Genomic DNA, 26,366 nt, shown 5'->3' with positions numbered 1-26,366 from the left:
CAAGTCACACGTTTTTCTCTTGGTTTGCTATTTAAGACAGGAACGCAATGGCAAGGTGCTACTGTGTTCCTGGGGTTTCTAGCATGGTGGAGAGTGATGTCATTGTTTTCTCTCTATGCCTGCCAGTCTCTTTGTCTTGTTCTGAAGATACCGTTCTTTCCCTTCCTCAAACCTCTTCTGCTCTTCCTCCCCTTCAAGCTGCGAAGAGAAAAGGGTACACAATCCATATCACATGTACACCCTTAGGGATTCATCTTTCAATGAACACAAATTTGAACTTTCCACACATTTCCCTGTACTACTTTTTAATTGAATGGTTTTCTATTCCTAGCAAAACTCACATTCATCAAACCATTGGCAAATATCTTAAGCGTGATTGTCAGCTACAAATATTTTTACACACACACACACACACAAACCATGTCACAATGATTTCTTATACGGTTGTCTCCCACCTCTGTCTACAGCTCTGCTTGGCTGTGTTGAGGGATAACTTTTTACTGCCAGCACAGTGTTAATTAAACTGCCTGGCAACCTCATGACTTACACAGTAACGTTGTTGGAGTGTCAATGTCAACACACACTTTTATGGTAGTGCCTAAAGCCTGCTTTATCACTTACATTGGCACTACAGTGTCTCTCTCTCACACATGGGAAAATGATTCATCTGTAGAACTACAGTGCAGATGATTAATTGAGTACGTTTCCAGATGTGTTCTTTTATCAACAACAACGGTCCTGATCAATGTGTGCAGTATAGGGAGTTTCTTGAACATATTGGACACAGTATGCTATTCAAGGACAGAGCTGAGTTGTCACAGGCATGACACGCTTTATCTATGTCAAACAGAGAAGTTATGACAGATGATTGAAAATGATAAACTGATTCATAGATGGTATATGGAATATGAGATACATGACTATGCATGTATAGAATATGTGTGCAGGGAAGTCCAGGTGGAATAAAGTGAATTGTGAGCCTGTGTCTAAATAAGTAATCATATCAACATGGATGCAGTCAAAGCCTCCATTTACAACTTATTGAAACAAGTCTGACGCACTGCGGAGCATCCATTATTTTATGATAATGGACGACGCGTCTGGCATTATCACTTATGTAAACTTTATAGTTCTACAATCGTAGTGCCATTTTATTCATGCTTTTATCTTTAACAATTTACAACCGGTAAGGGAATTTTGTATATGGTCCTATTCAAGATTGAATCCATCATTGTAGCTTCATCAACTGTCCACTGACGTTAGCCTAATGTCTTACTGTACATCATTTTCCATTATGTTTCTGTGTATTTGGTTCTTGTCCTCATCTCACCAGTCGACCAATAATGTTATTACACTGTTCACATTCTTTCAAGGACTAAGGACCTTTGACTGCATCTATGTTTTTTGTTCCCTAATAAGTAAAGAGTAAGCAGTGGAAAGATTAGCAAAAATGACTGTGTGCAATCCCAGGCTTCAATGATAAAAGCATTTTAAGTGGTTGAAAGGGTCTGAACAAGTGGAGAGATGTTGAAAACAGGAACTGTTGACGTCATAGTCTTTCAAACAAAAACACAAAAACAACTTGACCAAATAAAAAGTACAAGTCCTCAATTAAGATACACAGGTATAATGGAACCCATGTAGAAAAGGGATACAAATGAAACTGCGGTCTGCTAAATGGGTACATGCCTCTCCATTTTCAACCATTTGTCTGTTTTAGAGCAGAAATGAATATTTGTCAATGTCTCATCTGATTTTCCTTCCATTGTATGACACTTTGAAGAAACCCTGTTCTGGTTGACTAGCTGTCCTGTGGCAGCTCAGTGTGTGTGTGTGTGTGTGTGTGTGTGTGTGTGTGTGTGTGTGTGTGTTGTGTGTTTTGAGTGGAGAGGAGCAGAGGATAACAAACAGTTCTTGTCTTGAACAAACTGAGTTAATCAAAGGGCAGAGGCTACATACTCAAGAGAAAACACAGCCAAACTGATTCGGTAGGGATTCAAAGCAATACAGAATACATTTTTGCATAATATAAATTGCCATTTTTGATAGAATATAAAATAATACAATAATAAATTGAGGAGAATCTTTATAGACAAAATAATATCTACAGGATCTCTGACCTAAGACTATAACCTTCTAACCTTTTTCATACATACATTTATTGCACACTCAATACACAGGTAACTCTCTCTCCCAGGTACTGTAGAGATAGCACCACAATTCAACACACAAACACACTCCACCCTGGAATGACACATTCCTCAATACTTCAGAAAGATTTTTGTTGGAGTGCATAGAAGGGTACCTATAACTCACTTCTTCCTTCTCTCTCTTGAGCCACTCAGGGGGTTTCCGATCCTTAATTACATACACACTTCTTTGAGCTGTGCTCGTTACAGTAATAATGTGGCATCTTTGTCTGATGGGACAGCCAATTAAAATATATATCTGACTACTGCTGATGACAAATGGTATGTCCAAACTGTGTGTAATGTGTCTGTCCACTGTTTTCTTATGTAAATGATAATCATAGGAATGGACCAAATGGAGTAGACCATAATCAAATGTTTCTGTGTGTGTGTGTTTGTGGATCTGTTTATGTCTGTTTATGGGGCTGTGGATGTAGGCACATGACTGTTGTGGTTTGTGTGCATATGTTTTCTTTGTATAACCAAATGAGACACGCCACTGTTGGCTAATTGTTCTTTTGATGTCAGTACGTCATTGCTATTTCCACGGTAACCCCTTTGTTCCATGGTAACCTCTTGCTCGTGTTTCTCATCTCGAAGCGGTGATCCTGGCACATATAGATGTAACTGTTTGCGACATGGGAAATAGTCATTTATCTGGGCCTCAACTATGAAAGTGGATTCACTGAGGCTCTTTTTGTGCTACTACAAGCAGAACATTTTCCTAATACCCAGTAGACTATGATCTAGTATAGAAATAGAAATATTACATGCTGTACTATTTGAGCACTGTAGGTTAGTTTGTCAATTTCTCACATACTGCAGCTGCTGAGTGGATATGAAGTCTCAAATAGCCTCATTGCACCCATGCTATCTCTGTATGTAGCTTCAGTCATGCACATCCATTTTACCAGTGCTGGAATACTGAGGACCTTTCCCATCTCTCCCTCCAAATGACCACAGCTGATCAATACGCTCTGTTCAATAAGCACTGAAAACTGTTATGGCAAACACGGCTCACAAAGACAAGCCTACAGGTTTCAAAATCATCATGTAACCACTCCCCCAGTTTTGTCTGACAAAGTTAATTGCATTCTTACATAAGGTTTGATAAAATCACTTGACAAATCAGATGTAGCCTTTATGTTCCTCCAGATGCATTTCAAGGTAATGAAGAGCACAGTCATGGCTTCAAGTGTCAGACCCAAAATGGCCTTGTTGAATTCATAATGGCTCTATAGGCCTCTAGTCATTGGGCTATTACAACGGCCCAGAGTGGGACTCCACAGGCTCTTTATAATGCTACAGTATATTATTATGAGGTTACTCAAGAATACAGTATGCACTCAGAGAGAGAGAGAGAGAGAGAGAGAGAGAGAGAGAGAGAGAGAGAGAGAGAGAGAGAGAGAGAGAGAGAGACAGACAGACAGACAGACAGACAGAGAGAGAGAGAGAGAGAGAGAAAGAGAGAGAGAGGACAGAGTGAAAGAGCTGGGTGGCATTGTTATTAGACTATTCAATGTAAAATTATTAAACTGTTAAGATAATGAGTTTGTCTTTCAGTGATTGTGGTCTGGTCCGCTGGGGAAAATGTTCAGGAGAAACCCCTGGCTGTTCTCCTGTGTGTCAGAGAGAAGATGAGAGGACACTGGAGACAGAAAGGGTAGCGGGTAGAATGGCATAATCTTGGCCCAGTGACACAGCGTGTGGGGAGGGCCTGCTCAGAGGGAGCCACAGAAATGCCAGAGGGGCTCCGCTACGTTGGCATAGCCTCTTATTGGAGTGGGCACAGGCATCAGTGACAGTGCCAAATGCCACCTTCTCAACAGTGGCACTAAGCAGTAAGTAACCGGTAAGGGACAAATAATAGCCATCTGCAGGTTGGACCATGTCCTCAATGTGTCTCTGAATGCGTGTGTTTGGTCAATTGAGTTATTCAATGTATGCTTGTGTGAGAAAGCATGACATTTGCCAAAGCACAAAGGGTTAGTTGTCAAACAACTCCAGCCAGCCCAAATAAATCTGCTAATTATTATTGATGTAAAATTAAGATAAAATATTGTTTTAAGACTTACTGATAAATCCACAATCACATAAATGGGAATAAACCGTGCATTTTGTGTCACCCCATGAAAATAAGAGAAGTACATGTACTACACTCAGTGGACTTAGTTACTGAGAGAATAACAGGCACAGCTCCAACCCCAACACAAGCACATTAACCCATTGCTGATCATCTTCAATGGGAGGCATCTAAAAATAAACACACGCTTCATGTGGACTACTGGGGGTTGCCATGACAACCCAGCTTGTTTTCATTTCAAAGGGGTCCAGCTGAGGCTCTGCCAACTCTAAAGCAAAAGGGAGGGATGGAGGGAGGGAGAAGAGAGACACAGGGATGGATAGAGAAAGGGATTGAGATGAAAATGAGAAAAGTTGACAGGTAGAGGGGCTGCTTAAGGATAAAAAATCTGTCAGTTACCTTTCTTGCTCTTACTTTACATTTTATTTCTTCCTGTCAATTCCTCATTTAAGTATTCCTTCTTCACTCATCAAAAGCTAATGTAATGCCACATACTTCTGGCATCGCAAGATGATACACATTCAGGTGGAGACAGGCAAGACCCACACAGAGAACTTTTCAGATATTTTCAGTCTTCCCTGGCACAGTCATCCTTGCATATACATGATCATAGCCATGATCATGTTCAAGGGTACTGCTTCTAAGAGGCAGATTGTCCCGCCCATCCCCCCTCCTCTGCTGCATCCACAGTACATTGCAGTCACTGCCAGCCCATCCTCAATCCCCCCCTTCTTCCCTCGCCTGTGCTGTCCCCTCTCCCCCCCCCCCCCCACACTCACACACACACACCCCTTCGCTGAGCTAAAATGGGAATGTCTAAAAATAGATGAGAGATTTTTCACTTGAGAGAGAAAAAAAGCACCTGAGGTCAAAAAATAGAAGGCACAGTCCTGTCGATAGGCTATTTTTAGGGAAGAACATGAGTGTAATTGGTCACAATATGACAAGACCCATTACGGAGGGGATTTTTACGTTTGTGCATGCACTTTTAATGCTATTTTTAGAGTACAGAAACCCCTAGCAAATGTTATTTTGAAAACTTGATGTTATTATTGTGATGAATGTTCAGTCTTCCTACTTAAATTGTACATGGCTCAGTAATCAGAGGAAAATGCAAACACTCAAACACAAACAGCCTCCTAAGACAATAAGCTTTCGAAATTTGACTTATCTTTTCAATCTATATGTCCATTTTATGCCAATAGTTGAAATATTTCATGGGAATTTTCATGTGCAAATGCAAAGCTTGGATGAGACACTTTTTCCAAACCAAAATCAAATGTAAGCACCTGTTTTAATCAGTGCTGATTGGAGTGACATGTTACACCTTTTATCCTGCATGTGACGCCTGCTTACATGGCTCTGAGGGACTAACTGTTATGAATAGAAATGTACAGATCAATGGTGTGTATGGGCTCTCCCTCCTTTATACACTCCATGCCTTCCTCAACCCCATAGTACATAGTCATGCCCTAAATAGCCTTGATTGAGCATTATTCCACACACACACATACACGTGTAAATACGCACATAGAGATACACACTGACACAAACCCATTCATGCATGCCCGGAAAAACACAAAAACACAGGCACACACCCATGCATGATTCTTTATTCTCTACCATGGTACACAACATTCCAGTACTGGCAGACTTAGCCCCATTTGAGTTTCCATTTATAGTGAAACATTCATTATTAAACACAGACATTTCTAAAAGGTGTTCTTATATTTTATATATTTTTTCGCAAGCATTTCTCAACTTGGCAGAGAAAGAAATGCAAAAAATTCCCATAACCTTCATTCACTTCATTCAAGCACTTGTAATCAGTGTTGGAAAGAGAAACTGAGGTGATCAATGCAGAGACTAAAAACAATGGTTATATAAGCAAGGTTTGTCTGAAATGGAAATAGGGATAATGCTGCTGTTAGAGGTTCAAATACAGAGCTGCAGCATGGGGCGCAGTGTCTGTGCTGTTTTAAGAGTGTCTTAACTGGATATCTTTCTCCAAAATGGAGGTCTTTCCAAAATGAAGGGGTACTGGTGAAATCATTAACTCTGCTACACTAGCAGTTTGCTGCTATAGAGGCAACAGACACTAGGAAGAACACAAATGTGGAGAGAGGTGGAGAGAGTGTCAGTAAGTGTGTTTCGTCAAGTAGAAAGCAGGTTTATGAAGGGCTGTTTCAAGAGCTGACAATGCAGAAGGCCTGAGATACCTAGTCTTGCAGGCGGGAGCAACATTTAAGTGGCATGGTGACGTACCTTGAGTGGGGGAACGGGTAAAGGCTTGCCCTCCTTGTCCAGGGAGATGTAAGTGAAGAAGGCTGTGACAGCGCGATACTTCCCCTCATCCGTCTCGATCAGAGGATCAGCATCCACAAATACCTCAATCTCCATGGACTTGTTGCTGGTGAACGTCATCTGACCAGACACAGTCACCACACAGCCTTTGGACAAGAAAACAAAAACAACAATTTCATTACAAAAACCTTTAATGTAGTGATCTCGTATTATCACAACACTAAACCATAAAATATGAAAGAAGAATATGTAAACGGTATCAACATCCCATACAAAACTGAATTACTGTGTCCTAAAGTAGCTGTACTAAACATAGTACAGTACATCTGTGAAGTAAAATGTGTTCTATTAGGGTAAGTGGCATGTGTTGGGGAAAATAGAATAGAATATACCCTACATAAGTTATGAGCCCGGATATTTCTTCCTCTGTTGGATAAATGGACACTTAGGTCTACACACAGTCACAGTACAGCTACAATTACATGACTGGAAGTCTCATAAGTCTCATGCTGATTTCAAAGCCATCTAAGGTCTTGCATCACAGTTTCTAAGACTCTGCCTCTGCAGGCACAATACCATGAAAAGAGGCAAAGTCTTTGTCTTGAAGCAGGGAACAATTCAGTTCTTTATATGTTCCAACCAGGGAGTAATTAAAACTTGTTTTCCTTCTATGTTCACGTTTATCTTTGCCAGCAGAGTTTAAACTACAAAGCGCTTGAAGCAGCACTTCCTCAGGCACAGACAGAAAACAAAATGATAATGTACATCTTCTTCGGTCCTTTCTGGCATATGGCTTTCCTTAATGCAAAATGTAGACTTATTCATGGCCTGTGTCCTACGACTCACCTGTCATTGGGATAATTAACTGAAAATGGATCATAAACTTTAATGCACAAAGTAAGTAATTTTGCACCACAGTGTTGAATGGCTCATAATGAGTATTTGGCATCCAAGTCCAAAACCAACTGCTCATTTAGGACAGAGCCATGGCAGGAAACTCAGTGTTTCACACTCCCACTTTTGAGCTCAAATCTTCTCACTTTGATCCAAACACACCGGTACTCGGGCACAATGTTAGCTCTCTTATTTTTCCATTGCACATCAGCAAGATGAAACAGATCCTATATGACAGCATGCCTGCACTGTTACCAAGATACCTGAAGTAGAAAATAGACTGTAGTCAGTAAAGACAGAGCTCACATTTGGCAAGAGAACTACTGCAGAAGTCAAATCAGGATTGTATCCCTTCCGACGTATTACTAAGGCCTGAATGGGTCTTGATTTGAAAGTAGGACTTTGAAATTGGATGGTTGAAATTGTATTGTCAAAGGACTGAATGAATGTGTACAGTATGGATATTTCAGTAAACTGCGCAGTCACACTGGTATTATTGACGACATCGGGTTTCTTTTTCTTCGTTCAGTTTATGTACATTACATTGCAATTCTGCCTGGTTTCCATGAAAACAACAAGTGCCATTGCCTTGCAATTTTTTTTTACTGCTTGTAAGTTTAAATACTCGCCGGAGATCTTTGTCCCATGTTCTGAACAAATCAAATTCAAGGCACATTCACTATACTGTATTCTGCTGCTATATTATAATATTCTACTATTCTTCCTTTCAGCCCAGGAACACCTCACAAGTAATAAAAACTCTCAATCTCCTCCAAAGCCTCTTTAGGTTTCATTCACTCTCCCTCCTTGCGGCTCTGTCATCAGGGTGATGGATGAGGTACAGGAACAACAATTGAACTTATGTCTCTCAAACAAACGGGCAGCCCCTCTGTGGCTCTTTGGAGCAACAGTTGAATCACATCATATCCAGAAGACACCAGACTTTACCTATACTGACTAAACAAGCTTGTTTATTTACTTGCTTCCTAGCTTGAGATGCATTCCCAAGGAATTTGCACTACCCAACTGACTTTTCAGATGGAACTTCTAGAGTCTTGAGATGTGTTTGAGTGTTACTTATGTGGCTCTGGTGACATCATAGTAGACTAATGGTCAAATAGATCAATTGTAAACCCATTGTGTGTATTAAGTAGGAAAAAACTGGGGCCAAGAAACTGGACCAGAAAATGTATTAGGCTATGGGTGTGCACAACATATGATTTACTCCAACTCCACAAATGACTGTGTCACCACACTATTTATTTGGTGAACTACTCTGCTTATATGGTCTTTCTAAGTGGGACCACCATCATCTTTTAAACATATTAGACTTAAATGGGCTACCATCTGTGTCAGCTCCACAGATTCTAAAACAGATTCTGTGAAGAGACATACCCACAGTATCTGCCAGCTAATTGTGTGCTCATCTGAGCCTCTGTCTGTTTGTGTGCATTGGCACTCATTATTGCTGAAGATAGCCTAAAGGCACTATTGTTTGACTACACAAATTAAAGATACAGCGTAAATCCATTGTTGAGGCACTAAACAAAATATGTGAAAATGGAAATAAAACGAAAATAATTACAAGAATCTAATATGTTTCTATATTTTTTGTATTCACAAAACAAATGTTCAATATTTATGGTAGTTTGTCCATGTTTCATACTACATACAAATTGATGTTGAACAACGCGTGTTTTGTTTTCTATTACATTAATCCTAGACAATCTTTACAGTATATGGTATATATATTTAAAAAATGGGTGAACTTCTCGTGCAGCATCTTAAAATTCTACTGGCATGGCAGAGAGAAGTAATTTCACTACTCAAGACACTCACCATACCCCGAGACAAACCATAACACTACTGTCACTTAAATACAACACTTGATATCTGGAACGTATCACATTAACACAGCCCTCACAAAGATTCTCTTTAAAGTACTATTTTCCCCCTATCCTGTGAATATAGGAATCCAAAACCTTCTCTGAGAGTCAACACTTCAACAAGAAAGCAGGGATTTATTGTATGTAGGTGAGAGGGTATACTACTTTTATTAAACATATAGACACTAATATCAATATTCCTGTAAGAACCTTAAAACCATTGAAGAAACATAGGAAGGCCTTTTCCATACAAGCCAGCATGGGACAATGACAATGGTTAAGCTGTACTTGTCCCAAGTACCCACTAAAACACAGGAATTATAACACAATCACTGTTTACAACACTGAAGTCAAACAGTTTCTAAATATTTTACAAATGGTGAAATCTCTGTCAAGATATTAAGGTGGTCTGAAAGTTGCTATGAAAAACCTGGTAGGTAAAATAATTATTCAATAAACAGCAGAAAATGATTAGTAGCCAACTCTGATGCCAACTAATAATAATTAGCTAAATGAAATCCTGTAGCATTATTATAACAGAGCTGTTTCAAAGATTGGATTATAATGGCCCCTACCAGAGGTCTATAGCACTATTCTTGTCGTGACTGTTTTAGAACCATTGCCACTGACAGCAGTAAGATAAGCCTCCACTAATCACATAATAGAAATAAATGCAATAGAACTGGAGAAAAACAAAAGGTACAAGTGTCATGAATAAAATGTTGGTCCTTGTGAAATAAAGGGAAAAAGACCACATACTTTCCCAGACATGATACTGCTCCAATAAGTTGGCTGATCTTCATTATCTATAATGTGATGCCACTTAGCTGCAGCTAATTCACCTGTGTAATATTTAGCTGTCTGAGGCCATATTTATAGCCTGTTGGGTTTTCCACATTAACAGGTAATGGACTATTCATGAACTGGGATTCATTAGCGTCTCAGCTTATTGTAGACTAGTTAAATAACGTAATAAAAGTGGCAGGTACATCACTCTTCCTGTAGCCAGTGGCAGCAGCAGTTAGCTAATTACCTAATTGGCACAGCTAATGCTAATATCTGTTAGCACTGTTTGTACAAACTGAGAAATCTGTTGAATCAAACACTCCTTGAGTCTATTTTATTGACTGTATTGCAGCCTAAAAACTGGATACCAGCACCCACCTACATTGTCTTTACAAGCTTTAACAAGCAAATGTGAACTTGCAGCTGGGCCTGTTTCTGCTGATATTCTGAGAGTTGGTTTAGGGTTTAGGAACTCCATCAGTACAGGAGAAGATAAGGATGGGTCTACAAGGATAATTACAGATGGTTACAACTGAATGGTAACCATATGTGCAGTATTTGAGTAGGAATATATACCTTTTTTTATCTTGCGATGGAAGTTGATGGCATCCACAGAGGCAGTGACAATGTTGGTCTTGCAGTGTCGAGCTGCCACAATACCAGCCACTTCGTCCATTAACTTCATAGTCACACCTATTGTTGGAACAGCACAGTAAGTGACACACACTATGATTAGGAGATACGTCAAATTGGTGGGGTACAGTATACTAATCTACTGTTGATAAAATTTATTTTGGCTTTGACTTCACAGAGACTTTCTTGGGACTGTAGTTCTCCAATATGGTGGGGCATCTTGAATGTCTGGCAGAGGTTGGTGGTGATGGGGGGGTCATCTCTTTCTCATCAAACCCGTGTGCAAAGGTGCGTTCCTGAGTTTTCGATTATAGGCCCACCTCACTCATTCATTCACTGAGACCTACATGTTCATGTTTTTTTCCCCTGCCTTACAGAAAATCAATAGGTGTGCTTGGTGATTCTGTCTTGACTTCCGAAGGCTCTCATCATCTGTGCTAGCTCTGTTTTTAAGAAAAGCTGAAACCGTGGGTGAACACAGGCAGAGCCTGCCATTTTCACTCGGATACAGCTGTAAGTGTACTGTCTGTTGTGACCTGGAGAGTTGACAAAAAAATGTGTTTCCATTCCAAATGCCCAAAGTGTCACTCTGTTTGGATTTCGCTGACACTGTTTACATCTGCGGAGGCCACACTATGGATTAGTGGAAACTTAACACCTTGCTTGAATAAGGAGAGGAAAATAGGTTCCACTGTCACAGTACAATCTCAGGAACTATCATTTAGATCGCAATGCGAGATGTTTTTTTTTTTGCCATTCGTTACACACAGGTTAGAATAAGACCGACCACATCATGGGAGGCTATTTGATTGTCAACTCTCACTTTTGCATGGAAGAAAGCAGGGTGTTATCCATAAAAAAAGAGGTGCCTGGCCACATCTCCCCTGTGTCTCTGTTGATTTGATGCGGCTGTACATCTGAGAGGAGGCTACAGTTGGCGCTGCTGTCAGTGTGTGGGTAGGGAAGTTATTCACTAAACCCCAAACGCCTGTTGAGAAGCGTTTTCCAAAGCACAGATTTGTCATCGTCCCCCCCACAATGTGTTACGTGAAAATTGATGGGATCTCACTTTGGACTGAATTTCCCCTGGGTCAAGAGCATCAAGTCGTCTGCTGTATTCAGAGCCATGGGAAGTCGTGTCTGTGCATGCAGCCACCCTGCCCATGATCGGGCACTTTCCAGAGGCCCCTTGGGAATCATTAATCAAAATGTTGAAAGATAATTTGCACTCAATATCTTTGTATCTACAAGTGCAAAACATACTGGAGGGCTTTTTGTTCTAGGATAGGTGATTGTTAAGAAAGTTTAACTGAACTTTTCAGGAATGTCAAGTCTTTACAGATGTAAAGTGATGCTCTATCTGAAATATAAAAATGTATCCTGATTTCTCTGATCCTTTTATGACCACCATGTTGATTCTGCTCCTCCTAATACAGCCTAATGCTTAGAATGTCTTCATTGCAGGTTTCCAGACACAGTAGACACAGAGTTAGAAAAGAGTGGTTTGGGTTCTAATGAGACTGTGTTCCCATTGCATTGATTCCCTTCCACTACCTCCTGCTGTTGTCAGCTCTCGAGGAAAATAGTTTGCCTCAAGGAGAAAAATAAGCATTCAAAAAAACAAAAAACAAAGTGGATTGCCAATTAGCCCAACATTGTTTTGTTCTTCTAAGTCTCCATCACCAGTGTAACTAAACAGTTGGCTCAGACTTGGAAAGATATCTGGCTATCAGGACCATTTAGTTGATCACAATACAGGTTCAGGGCTATGAAATCAGAGAGCTGTCCAGTAGTGACTGACACACCTTAGTAAGATAGAACAACTGTAGTCAACTCCTAATCAACACCATGCTGGGGAAGCTGGGATCTACAGCATTAATGAAGAACAGTATGCTGAATTTGCCGTGGAGACCTTGCATTTGTCAACCAACAGATTTGTGTGATTTCCTTGTGGGATCAGGCCCAGGTGGTGTTTAAGGATCTCCTCAGGACATTAAGTGACGTAGGTCATCGTCATCATTTTATCAGGTTGCTCTGATGAGGGTATACCCACTATTGCCTTTGCAGCTCTCAGTCCAATCTGCGGCTTATATCGCAGGACTGGTCAGGTGTAAATGCTGCCCTGCTTAGGTAGTTTATTACTTTTATTAGCTGGGATGCAAACATTAAAATAAACCTGGAGAATAGTACATTTAAAACACAAATTCAATAAACATGGCAAAAGGCCTTCTACAAAACCCTACCCGTTTACTGTAAATGTGAAAGGTTGGCGTAGGTCCTTATGAGATGGCAATGAGGACAAGCAAGGCCACAACTGCCTCGGGCTGCACATTGCACATCCAAAGAGTGACATAGCGCACTATGACTCTCACTACGCCTCAGGATGGAGAAGAGGAAGCGAGGGAGAGAAGGACAGAGGGAGAGAGGGTGGGGGTGGGTGGGTGGCGGCTGCAGAGGGAGAGCTCACTGCACAATGGAAAAAAGAGCAATTAGTAACCAAATCCCAGAGGAACCCAGTTGGCCACGGGGCAGAGTATCTCCGTGATTAGATTCCTTGTGACGATTACCCCAAATCTTCTTGCACAATGCTCTCAGCCAAGAGCAGGCATTAGAACAACAAAAGGAGTCTTCTGGGCAGCTCTTGTCTCCGTCAACCCTGACTACTAACTTCAGGCCTTTAATTATAACCCACAAAACAGCCCTCTGCTGGTAAATAAAATGTTCTTTTTTCTGTCCTCGCACTTGCTCTCTCTCTCTCTCTCTCTCTCTCTCTCTCTCTCTCTCTCTCTCTCTCTCTCTGTCTCTCTCAATCCCTGTATTTTTCTGTCTTTCTGTCTCTCTCTCTCCCAAGCCGCATCACTCCCTCTCTCCCACACACGTTCTTTCTCTCTCTACCCAGCAAGAGCTTTAATCATGAACGGTATAATCAAACGGCTCAAACTGCCTCCTAATGAGGTGTTTCCATAGAAACGGCTCCCGTTAATATTTTTGTAGAGCAGCCCAGAGGTCCTGTAAGCCATACACTTTATGTATATTTGTCCGCTGTTTTACTCTTTCCAGCTGTTCAGGGCCTTACTTGGCGTGGGGCCGGCATAAACAACATATCTGTGGCACTTTCATGTAATTGTGCACGGACAGTTCTAGAAATAGCACGTAGGCGCTGTCATGGTTACAGTTGAAATTCAGTGCCAGCATACGGCTGCTATGAGAAAAGTGTCACAATTATAGACACAGACTCAAAGTTAGCAGGATACAAATAACCAGCATAAGTATAGGAGAGGTAAAAAGTTATCTTGAGACTTGAGTACACTAGTTACACTTTCATAGATTTGGACTGTTAGTCAAACCAGCCAAAGAGCTGTGATCAATATTATCAGTCTTTAAAGTCATGAAGTGTCAAATCCTACTGACAATTCTTCTCCTAAACTTATCCATAGCCAATGTAGGTTTTGTTATTAACTTGAAGTGAATGTAGTGGGCTGCTTCAGTGCATTAGTGTTTGGGTAAAAACTTCCACACACATTTAAAGGTTTGATCACCTAAATGGAAATATCCATAAAACGGACTTTTCAAAACAGTCATGAATGATGCATAAAATATCAAAACATCACGAGAGGACGTGTGGTAGAGGGGCAGTATGTTTCCCTCTGTGAGTGGCTACCATGCCACAAGATGGCTGACGGGAGAACTACGCCTCCCAGAATGCACCACGCCGACAGGTGCAAATGCCTCAGTCCTCTGATTGAGGCGGGAGCTCAGGCGGGGGAAGGAGAGAGGACAAAAGGCTGGACCCAGATACCAAGCGAGAGAGAGCATACCTGGCACAAACAGAGGTCGATGCCAGAAGAACTTTAAGTTGAGAATCCATTGGTAGGATCCAATAGCCTGGTCCTAACCAGACCTTCGTACATTTCCTTTGTACAGAGGGTCTAGGATCGCTCCATTGACAAGCGTTAACTTCCATAAGGGCGGGTACTCTGTGGAAGTTTAAAACTATTGGATCTGCCTAGAGCCACTCTGATCTGCCATAACCAATCGCTAGCATTCGCCTTAGCCAATTCCTTCACCACTACTGTAACAGAGCTAGCTGCCGTAGCTGGAAAATCAAACTTTTCCTGAACCCTGTGGGGAGGAGGGCCACAATATCATGGCCACCAACAAACCTCAGCAAGGATTGTTCTTGCTCCGGCTTTATGGATATTCGGCACCGTTGCCACAACGGACCGAATAGCTTCAATCGCATCTTTCTCCGCCAACTACAACTCAAACTAGCACACAACATCAACGTCATCGTTCTCAGCCACTCTCTCTGTTCGCTGATTGGACCTACAATAAATGTGTTTCTAAAAAACCGACTGATGCACTGAAATCCCAGACCTAGTACAGAAGCAAAATCCAAATTGAGCGGAAGTACGTAGGAGGGCAGAGCCAGGCTAAGGATCCAAGGTGAGGAGCAACCTTTTGTGTTCCCAGTAACTTTGATGTTTTGCTTCCTGACCTATGTTGTTTTTGTTAGTGAATAAACCAGTTTCTTTGTTTGAACCCACTTTTGCCTGCTCTGCCCGGCTGTGACGCACTGCCCTACACCCTGCACCGGCTCTGCCCTACACCCTGCACCGGCTCTGCCCTACACCCTGCACCGGCTCTGCCCTACACCCTGCACCGGCTCTGCCCTACACCCTGCACCGGCTCTGCCCTACACCCTGCACCGTGGTCGAGCCTCTCATGATACACACACAAGTCAACACATATCCGTACATACACTCTCTCCCTCGCACACATTTCTCACAAAGGTCACTTGCACTAGCTTCAGCGGACACAGATCCCTGTCTTCCTTAGTTGGTTTATGCAGAACAGTGACATCTTTATATCTTTTGAGCCCTGTGCAGACTAGATAGACCTTCGGTGATGGGTCGGTCTTCTGGCGCCTGGCAGCCTGGCTCTCTCTCACACCCGTATATCAGTTCAAGAAATGTTCCTCTTTCTCTCTCTCTTTCTCTCTCTCTCTCCCCCCCCCATTCTCTCTCTCTCCCACTCTCTCTCTCTCTCTCCCACTCTCTCTCTCTCTCTCCCACTCTCTCTTCAACTCTCTCTCACACGCACACACATCATGTGAACATAAAGGAGAACATTACAGGAAAATAAACTTTCATTTTGATTCAACCTACTTTTACAGTAACTTGGGAACAGCTGGGAGGACAATTATTACCTACAGAAAATGGCCTCAGAATGTAGCCTTCTGCAGCAATAGGCTGGTACCCTTCTATACAAAAAATCTAGTTGATAATTAAAAATAAGAAGTCCATGAGAGGATACTCATGTACATTTTAAACCACCACTGACTACCATTTTCACTTTATTCATTAGTCTATTTGTTTTAATAAGACTGACATGGTCTCCGAGCCTGTGGCAATCAAGTGCTGTTTCCATGGAAACAGTGGAAAGCTTCTTTAGAACACGGGGACTAAAGGGGGTGGGTGGGGGTGGGGGGGGGCACTGAGATTGGCTTCTCTCTGATCTCTTCTCTCATTCAGACACTTCCATGCCGTTTCTCCACACTTTCATCTCACCCAACCACCCCAACATCTTGTAGAGGGAAAAGAGAAATGGATAGGAGATGTTTCTAAAAATGATAATAGCTAGATGGACAATATAGGGCTGCATTACATATCACACAAAAACGTTTATAACCCTTAAAACAGACACATCCCTAAGGACTGAGGTGAGGTGTGACATCTACCAAAAGCCACTATGTGATCTACAGCACATTAGTGTCAGTGTAAAGTATGCCCCATTGACGCATGCGGTCAACTCCCTGAAAGTCTGGTTTCATATTACTGTAAACAGAATAGGAGAGGAGCTGTGCTATTATCGTTCACTGTCACTCACTTTAGCAATGGAAAATGCACTGCAGTCTGTAACAATGTTTATGTTAGAGTGTGTTTGAAAGAGACAGAGAGAGACAGAGAGAGAAAGAGCAAGAGAGAATCGTGGTTGGTTGCTCTGATTGAGGGTTATGTAAACACAGCAGCAGCGGCAGTATCCTCCTCAGCAGGGCTCATGCAGCGCTGCTTAATGAGCCTCCTCATGTGAGGGACGAGAGGCAGAGAGAAGGCCACAAAATGCATTCTAAATGGATGGCGCTTGTTCCCCATTTGCTTGTTAATTGGACTGATTCCTCAGTGCCAAACAAATTAAAAAGTCCCACACATCACATCTGTGTCTCATCTTGTCCCCTCTCCTTCCCTCTTTCTGTTTGTTTCCCTCTCAAACTTCTTTTCTATCACTCAATAATTGTCCTCACAATCGATATTCCTGAATGTTTTTCGCTCTGCCTTGTCTTACACATCCTCACAATACACACACATTCACACACAAACACGTCTTATTTAATAGCCATGTCCAGTTTTAATTTACTTCCTACAAGTACAGAAAGTCAAAAAGCAATTCCACAAAACCCATGAAATTACTCTCTCAAGGACATAAGGGCTCTGATAAAATTCCAGACCGATTCCCCATACCCTAGAGTAATATTGTACAACTTCTCTAAGCCCCCAAAACTCTTGCTTTTGCAAGTTTTTGCAGGGGATTGATTCCTGCAGTTTTAAAAGTTAGATGAAACCTGGTCAATGATTCATTAGCTGGCAAGGCATGCTCCAGGATGTGAGGTGAGAGTTGATCTCAGAATCTGATATATCTTGCTCTTGTTTACCAGCTGTCTTTTTATGTGGAGTAACGAGGCCAGCTTAGAAGTTGGCAGGCAGGAGGAGGGAATCAATACACCGATCATAGACACATCTCCAGTCATCCCAAGCTGATTCTTTTCTATGTCTGTCTATCCAACTCTCTCACACACCATTTTTTTCTTGCTTCCTTCCTCCACCCACTGAAGGTTTTTCTTTTCATCATCCATCTCTCCCGGAGGATCACAAGGGAGACAGGACTGGGATAGTCCAGCTGGACGCTGACTAGCATACTGATACATTTGCCTGCAGCTTTTTTCTTAACTTTTCCCTTTCTTCTTAACATTCCGCAGTACTGTCGGACAGAGTGACAGGTACGGGAGAGTGAGGCACAGATCTGATAAATGTGCTGGCATCAGTTAGAACGCAGTGAAACGTTTGAAGCTGATGCCGCAGTCATCTAAAGTACTTGTTGTTTACCTTAATACTTCTGGTGAAAGAAGGTGACAATGCCCTACTAATTGTTATAATACTCACACTTCAAAATCATGACATGTTTACAAGACCCTTGTTAAACTAACCCAGAATAAAATGTGCTTTCAATGAAGGATGTCTATTTTAGGTGTTTTGCAGTAATGGACAATGACCAGTGTCTAAAGACTGATCTCAGAAGACTAAAACATACATATTGCATTGCTAAACTAACTGCAGAGCCAATGCCACTAACCATTGAAAATAGCAGCCACTGGCAGTACCTGCACCTCAAACAAATGTGGGAAAACAGCCATAGTGCCAGGGTTTAATCTGACATATATTTACATTGTCACAATATTCATGAATTTTCATATTTGACATAGTCAGAAATGGAGTGCATATGGTACCTTCCATATGGTATATGAGGCATGCTGTGTCACTGGCCAGCTGAGTAGCCCACAGCAGGATTATACTTTGTTGATAAGCTAGCATCACCACCTTAGTCAGTAGACAGGACAGCTAAAGAGCTCCATTTTCACATGCATGGTCACATGCTTCAGGTCACCATTTGACATTTAGACAATACTATAGGCTGCTTCCTCCAGTCTGTTTTCTCTATGACAATGTGCCCCTACAGCATACTGTCTTGACTGATTGCTTCATTAGCAATGTGTGAAAAAAGAAAATGAAAAAGAGCTAGCGAGAGAAAGAGAGACCCAATGCAACTCACATGATTGATAATCAAACAGTAATCCCAAGCCAGGTCCTAGGGAGGCTTCAATGCCTGCTAGCTTCTCTCTCTCTCTCTCTCTCTCTCTCTCTCTCTCTCTCTCTCTCTCTCTCTCTCTCTCTCTCTCTCTCTCTCTCTCTCTCTCTCTTCTCTCTCTCTCTCTCTCTCTCTCTCTCTCTCTCTTTCTTTCCTTCCTTCCTTCTTTGGCTGCTAAAACCACAATCTGTTTTCCCATTCAGCTTGTGTGTCCTAATCGCTGAGTCTTAATGACTTGGCTACTTCCAGAGGATGAATCAGTATTTATCTGAGTGGAAGTGAATGGATGACTTGGGAGGACAGAGCAAGGAGCAGTATGGGAAGGCCAGCGGGACTGGCCTCTGACAGATAGAAAGGAGTCTGGACTTAAGGACACCCTTAGACAGAGCCAGCCCAAGGTACAATGAGTGTTAGCATGTGTGTTTATGTGTGTATAGTATGTGTTCAGCACCGTACTGGATGAAACAGCTTAGTGGTATTTCAGTCCAGGACATCCTGTGTACTTAGTTAAAATGCAGTTAATTTACAATCAACTCACTAAGGAATGAGCTGATCACTGAGCTTCCCACACACACACACACGCTCTGCTCATCTCTGTGCATAGTGATTCACTTACCTCCGTGGACAAATCCTAGCAGTGTGCAGTCAGAGGGTCCCACTAGATGAATCAGGCTAGACTGGCTGAATCCAACAGTGTGTGGCTCTGCATTACACACACACACACAAACACATATGTAACCACATACACGCATACACAGAAGTAGAGAAAAGTTGTAGTATGACCAGTGTATTCCTGTCAACTCTTAAGAGTTATTATTATTTTGCCCAACTTCTATGTAACCCCCTCTCCAACATACACACACACACACCCAAACACAATGAGATTGTCCTACCTTGTGTTGTTCTATCTGCAGCAGATCATTTGAAAAAGACAAAATTAGACTAGGACCGAAACGCATCCCATTTATTCCGCTGAGGCACCAACCAGTGTCTGAGGCAGTTCGTCAGTACAGATGGTTTAAGATGATCCTCAATCATGACCATTATCTTATTTCATCAAATCTTAAGAACAAATTCCCTGCTGCGGTTATCGACCAGCACGGCGTGCGTGCTCTTACTACAATTCTGGGTCTTCTGCAATCATTGTCTCATAGTCATTGTTGATTATTTTGTTTACACTTTCTGGCTGGTTACCTGGGGCAGGAACAGGACGACTCAGCTCTCCGTTTCTCTCCTTGGTCTCCAGTCTCTCCATCTTCTGGGCCTCATATCGCCTCTTCCCTTCCGCCTCCTGTTCCACACTGGCATACTGGAGGACACACGCAAACACAAACAGAGATGACACATTAAGATGAACAGTGAAGAAGGACGATTATGTGAGCCATGGTAGCGTCAGTGTGCAGGTTGTCACATACACTCCATCACACTGTCATATTCTACTGCCCACTGCTGCTACCTTAGTCTTTCTGTTGACCGGAGGGTTTGGGTTGTGTCCCCAGGGTTCAGAGGCCAGGGCTCGGGCCTCCTCATGAAGATGTGTGCTTCATTCAGCTCACTTCCACCCTTCACAGCTCAACTGGGCTCCAGATAGAGGCTAGCCATCTAAGCCCCCATCCATTCCTTCACCATTAAATAGTATTTAAAGGTCATGTGCAAATGTGTCGCTTAGTCCACCTACCTTGATTGGAGGCACTTTAATAATCTTCTCCAGGTTCTGGATGGAGAAGGGGACATACCATAAAGCTGCCTTGTTGGTCAGTTTCTTGGCGCCTGTGAACATAAATTTCCAACATCATTCTTCCAAACTGAATACAGTAGCTAAACTTTCTGTAGTAGAAAACGACTGTGGAATGAGCTCAGAGTGAGAGAAGCACAATCTTAACCCTAACCCCTTCCATTCAAAAGAGAAGCTGGAATCTTTCAAATCTTCAGAAACATTGGTTGTTACTTAAACCCATACTCTAACAGGAAAACAATGAAGAATTATTGTTGATCTCACACATCTTGAAACAAACCTCTGCAGGAATCAAATGGCTGTGGTGTTGTCATGGCAATATAGCTTTTTCTAGCCTCCGTATTCAAACTTTTACTGAGTAGATGCTATTTCTGTTGTGGCACACAGTGGGATTTGTCCCCTTAAAACAAAATAGGGTGTGAGCAGGCCTTCCAGTCACACAATTAAAATCTGCTCACGCAGAACAAATCAGCCATCAAGAAAGGTGATGTAAAGGTCAAAACATTTTGTTTTAGCTTATATATTGTTTAGCTACTGTATATGAGTCAGATGGCTGAGTGGTTAGGGAATCGGGCTAGTAATCAGAGGGTTGCTAGTTCGATGCCAACCAAATGACGTTGTGTAACTGACGTTGTGTCCTTGGGCAAGGCACTTCACCCTACTTGCCTCGGGGGAATGTCCCTGTACTTACTGTAAGTCGCTCTGGATAAGAGCTTCTGCTAAATGACTAAATGTAAATGTATATATGTATATACTTTGATATGTCCTTATTAGATGCCCTTGGACTCTGACCATATGGAAACATGTACAGAAGGCTTCATGCTGTAGCTACTGCACAGTGACATTATGTGGTATTCCTTCGTAGCTTACAATATAGAAAATTCCCTGTTCAAACCATCCTTGATCCTTTATGGCTCAAGTCAGAAAACCTTATTATATTCCTTAGGCATCCTGTAACCTTTACACAATGCATAAAATATGAGGGTATCCTAAGACTATGGACTATTAGTACACTACTTCCCTGCAAGTGGGAGAGGGCATGTGACAGACTGCTTTTGGGAATAACATTAGCATTTTACACCCAAGTCAAAGCCATGCAGACGAGGCGGCGTTGCCATGCCAACCCAGCTTTGCACAGCAGCCTCTTTCTCATTGGCTCTAGCCCACCATCCAGGAAGTTCCACACAGCACAAATGGAGGATATATTTACATATGCTCGGCTCTACTAAGACTGACATGACTCTATAAATAGAAAACCTCTGGACCTTCTGACTTCACTGTAAGGGAGGAGGGGGTGTAGGATTGTATTAGAGTAGCATACGAATGAGTTGGTTGCTAAGGTGAAGTAAAAAGGTTATGTATTTATGTATGTTATGTATGTGTAAAGGATTTGAGCATACCGTTGGTCTTTTTTTCCTCAAATATATCAAGTGGGGAGCATTTTATCCTTGGAGGAACTACACATCAGTGGCCACCATGAGGACAAATCTGCCACAGTGAAAACAAGAGTCCCACCACTTTCCCTGTCCAAATGTTCCAAGCCCTTTACTACTCTCCAGAGGCCATTCTCAGAGGGACAGCTTCTCTTCCCATTGACTTTAAACGCTCCAAACTCCCAGGAGACAGACTCCTCAGCTCCGTTTCTCTATATACATGTGTGTATATATTCAGTATCTCTTTGTCTCTGGACCGCTTAAAATACTTAGTGTTCCACTCGTCCTTCAGAACAACATGTTCCCAGTACAAAGACAGTACAGCAGGGCTAGTTTAGAACTTGATCCCATAATTAAAGCCACAGATTTTCCACAGAGGTATGCCAAGCTAGCCTTGATACAGCATCCTCTCTGCAGGCCAACCAGACACAGAGGAGAGCATATAAATAGACGGAACAGAATGGAGCTCGTACTTCTAGAACCGTTCATTGAAGGAAAAAAACTGTCCTTTGAAAGGCCAGACGTTCCGGACTAGAAAAGCCTGACTGGGGTCAGAGTTTGTTCTGGTTAAACTGTTGGAGCTACAGATGTCGGGATGTGAATACTGCATCAGTGTTATTTTGTTCTCTCTATAATAAGGTAAAGGCCAGATCAGGTTCTGGTGCATGGTGCTGCATTCAGTCTTTTTGATCTCCATGCTGTATGTTTTACTATGAAAACTTAGCACATGCCAAGATGTGCAGACATCTCTGGTTTTCCACAGAGAGAGAAAAATGTACTGTATGTCATCTATACCACATGTTGATGTTCCCTGTTCACTCTCCATCCCCTGCTGAAGCATGTGCTATGTTGTGTGAGCTACAAGCACTGCCATGCTCATTGTAACACTGGCCCACAATGCACTGCAGTCAGCTGTACATGCTGCGTGTGTCTGTGGGAGGAATCTCTGTATGTGTGTAAATGAGGGCATGTATGTGTCTGTGCCTCTGTAGGTCCAATGTGTGCCTGACTGTGTATGTGTGTATGTGATACTGTCTGTGTGTGGATTTCTATGCATATTATGTGAATTCCACATTTATATCCAGCTATCTGTGTGTTTGTGTGTGTGTGTGTGTGTGTGTGTGTATGGGTCTGGACGGTCCACCCAGCGGGAACAATCATCACGGCCCGTGCACACAGTAACTAGAGTTCCCCTGGGGGAGCGTGACTGAGACCACACTGACGAGATGAGGCCTGACTGGCTCTGTGGAACCTGAACGCCTGGTCATGTGATTGCCAACAGCCCCAGTGCCCCATGCACATACACACACACACACACACATACATGTAAATGCATAAACAGAAAAATAAATAAACACACATATAAGAAACACACATACACACACATCCATGACCTCCATTCCAATGCCCTGCTCCCGTCCCTCCACCCAGGAAATATAGCATGAGGGCTTGTTTTCGATGAATTTGCACAATGATCAAACCCCTGACAACGTGTTTATTATTATGCATGTGTAAGCTACATATACCACCAAAAGTGTTCTTGTGACATAAGTTAAGGGAATTGAGTATAAACAGAGCTATCTGTTTGGAATGTGTGCCCAATAAGAGCCTTGGATGTAGAAGGGCTGGATGTGCAGGTATATACACTCAGTGTTTGTGGCTGACTGGGTCAATGTTTGTGATGCCTGATGCTAAGTAGACATGACAGAAGCAAATAATGTCTGCTCCCGTTATCTTCTCTTCCCCTAGGCCCCGCAGGAGTCTTTAAAGGGGCAAATACTGACACAGCACACACACATGTTCACACACATATACACACTGCGATGAGTGCAAAAACACACTTACAAATGTCTATACACACACACAACACACATTCACACAAACACACACGCAGAAAGACACACACACACATACCTTCATGGAGACACATTCACAGTAATGCAAGGTTTTTGCATGCAGCTCACACATGCGCAAACACATCAACACTGACACCTGTTTCACTGAGAGCTTTATTTTTGATACGGTGACCTGGTTGCCAGGTCCTAACCCCTTTTGGTGGTGTGCCTCTCCAATTTGGAGAGGCACACCACCCTTAACAGTGCCTGTGTGGAGCATCAGCTAGTTCCTCTCCACCTGTCATCTCATTGCTCTGCCCCCGCGTCTCCCAACCTGCTCGTGACACACCGCCGAACGAATAAACCCTGTTGCTGTGGCAACGACCGCCTGGGGTATACCTCTTTTGTCTTCTCACCCGTCCTCCCCTTCCTCCCTCCAATACGCCCAATTCCCATCTCTCTTTGCTTATTCTGTCTTTTCTCTCTTTGGGTCTGTCATTCATTCACAGAGTTGTTATTGGTCCTAATGTGTGTTGGCACACTGACATTGGACCGGTCGAAAAAGACAAGGCAGGGTGTGAGGTGAATGTAAAGAATGTCCCTAATCCCTCTGTGATTAAAGGAATATTCACTAATTCTCTTTACATAACTCCGCTTTACATATTTACCTTTAAAAAGTCCCAGCTCTCGCATATGTAGCATGTGCGTTGTATGTATACTACATGTGCTATGTGAAGCCAATGGCTTGTGCCCTTATAGTACCTCAGCATGTGTATCTGGTCACAGATCATATCAGTGCTGACTCCAGACAGGTATGATGAAAATGCACGTCAGATAGGATTGTCCACATTGTTTTGTCAGATGACATTTCAGGGTCAGAGGATCATGTTGGGTCAGGCCATTTTGATGTTGTTGTTTTTTGGTGGACAGAGAAACAGAGCAGGCGTGTACATGAACTAAGTTTGTGCACAATAATTTTGTTTTTAAACAATTTGGAGAATGTAAACATATATACTTTATTACATTAGGGTGTTGAAAATTACTGGTAGAAATACTGTATATTGACAATCACCAACTGCATGAATGATTGTGTTGCTGGTAGTACACTGCCCCCTTGTGACTTTCTAAAGGTATAACACCATGAAGTCATTTATTAACCATTTCAAGGCCAACATAGGGGCATTTTAGGAGTTAGTATTGAAAACAGTCAGGACTGGATGACCACCTTCTTAGATCAGGCTAGCTGAAAAATTCCCAAGAAAGGTTTTCTGCATGTATAAAACATTTAGCACCAACATCAATTGCCGTTGTTTGGCTACTCATACCTTTGTAAATACAACCATTATGTCAATATACTGACACTGTAGTAACTAAAGTCTCTCAGCTCTTACCTGTGAGGATATTCTCAGACATGACGTTGACCTGCACCTCCACAGAGTGTTTCGAGGCGTAGGTGATCTCAGCGCTGACGTGAGCCACCTCACCGATGAACATGGGGTACAGAAAGTCTGTGCGCTCCACCCTGGCCAGAGCAGCAACACAGCGATCCTAACAACGGAAGGCAGCAAATAGATTCAAATGTTCACCCTACTCAAAAACGTAATAATGATGTGATTACAACGCGACTATGTTATTTAACAGTTCCCTTAAGATAATTAGCCTAGAGAGGGTTTGCTAATTACGGTTAGCTGATTAAGGCTGTTGCACTGTGCCTGATAAAAACAGACTATTCTTTGGCTACCACGGAAATACGAAGATAACTGTGCACTTCTCATTGCTGATTATGTACTATATTTATAAGCACTATGTGATGTCTCTACAAAAATGTCTCCTCAATGATTACACATTTTGAATTTAAAGCCCTTACTATATTGCTCACCGGGTGACCACTATGGTGGACCCAACCAAAGTGGTTTCAAAAAGTTGGAAGATGTTTTCTATGACACTTCTTTTGAGAAGACTCTTCTCTTCACAAAGTACTCTGCTAAACACAATGCATACAGTATGCAGAGTACCATAATGCAACATTCTGCCTTCACTGTAACATAATCAGAATGTTCTAGAAGGTAATAGGATAGGATGTACATCAAAATGGGGCTAAAGATAAGGGGAAAGAATGCAATGCAACACACACACAATGACACGACAATGTTTCCAATCTTTTCCTTAATAATATTCAAATCTTTTCAACATTTCAAAATTATCAAACCCACTTTTAAGTCACTGGAAAAGTACATACTTTTTGTCAAATTGTTAACAACAAAGTTCTACGTCAATCCATGCCATTCAGCAACACTGTTCTCTGACATCCCTGACATCTGCAACCTTCAACTGAAAATCTGCCAAACACTACACACCAGCTTGCATACACAATGTCAAAGCAACTCAACATAAATAGGTAGGCCTACACACACATACTTACTCCTGGCTGGGTGTTGCAGTGGCGTGTGCCAATGATACAGCCGGCCTCTTCAATCATTTTTAGGATGGTGCCACCATGGACGTTGCCCACAATGTTGGCATCATCCGGGCGCATGAGCCTATCCAACAGACACACACTTAGAATTAGCACTAGTACTTCAGGTACATACTTAGCATTAACACTATTACTTACAGGTACATACTTAGTTAGGATTAGAAAGAAGTACATGTATTGCTACTGCTA

General features: G+C 42.2%; 1 protein-coding gene across 4 annotated transcripts in view; it reads right to left on the bottom strand.

The window, feature by feature from the left end:
• acot7 (acyl-CoA thioesterase 7) overlaps window positions 1-26,366 on the bottom strand; it is a 31,058-nt gene continuing 4,692 nt past the window's right edge. For 2 of the 4 annotated variants that reach the window (XM_047041144.1, XM_047041142.1), the window contains exons 2-10: window positions 26,124-26,241; window positions 25,093-25,249; window positions 20,377-20,468; window positions 19,893-20,007; window positions 19,592-19,606; window positions 19,315-19,401; window positions 10,719-10,835; window positions 6,538-6,722; window positions 1-198 (exon numbers count right to left, since the gene is read on the bottom strand). In XM_047041144.1, coding sequence (XP_046897100.1) covers window positions 100-198; window positions 6,538-6,722; window positions 10,719-10,835; window positions 19,315-19,401; window positions 19,592-19,606; window positions 19,893-20,007; window positions 20,377-20,468; window positions 25,093-25,249; window positions 26,124-26,241 — 985 coding nt within the window. In that variant the 3' untranslated portion in view covers window positions 1-99. The remainder of the gene's footprint in view (window positions 199-6,537; window positions 6,723-10,718; window positions 10,836-19,314; window positions 19,402-19,591; window positions 19,607-19,892; window positions 20,008-20,376; window positions 20,469-25,092; window positions 25,250-26,123; window positions 26,242-26,366) is intronic. The other 2 variants (XM_047041145.1, XM_047041143.1) reach the window with 1 other exon arrangement.

This window comes from Hypomesus transpacificus, chromosome 18, assembly GCF_021917145.1.
Source record: "Hypomesus transpacificus isolate Combined female chromosome 18, fHypTra1, whole genome shotgun sequence".
Lineage (NCBI taxonomy): Eukaryota > Metazoa > Chordata > Actinopteri > Osmeriformes > Osmeridae > Hypomesus > Hypomesus transpacificus.
The sequence above is the reverse complement of the archived record's forward strand: the minus strand, read 5'-3'. Positions and strand labels throughout refer to the sequence as shown.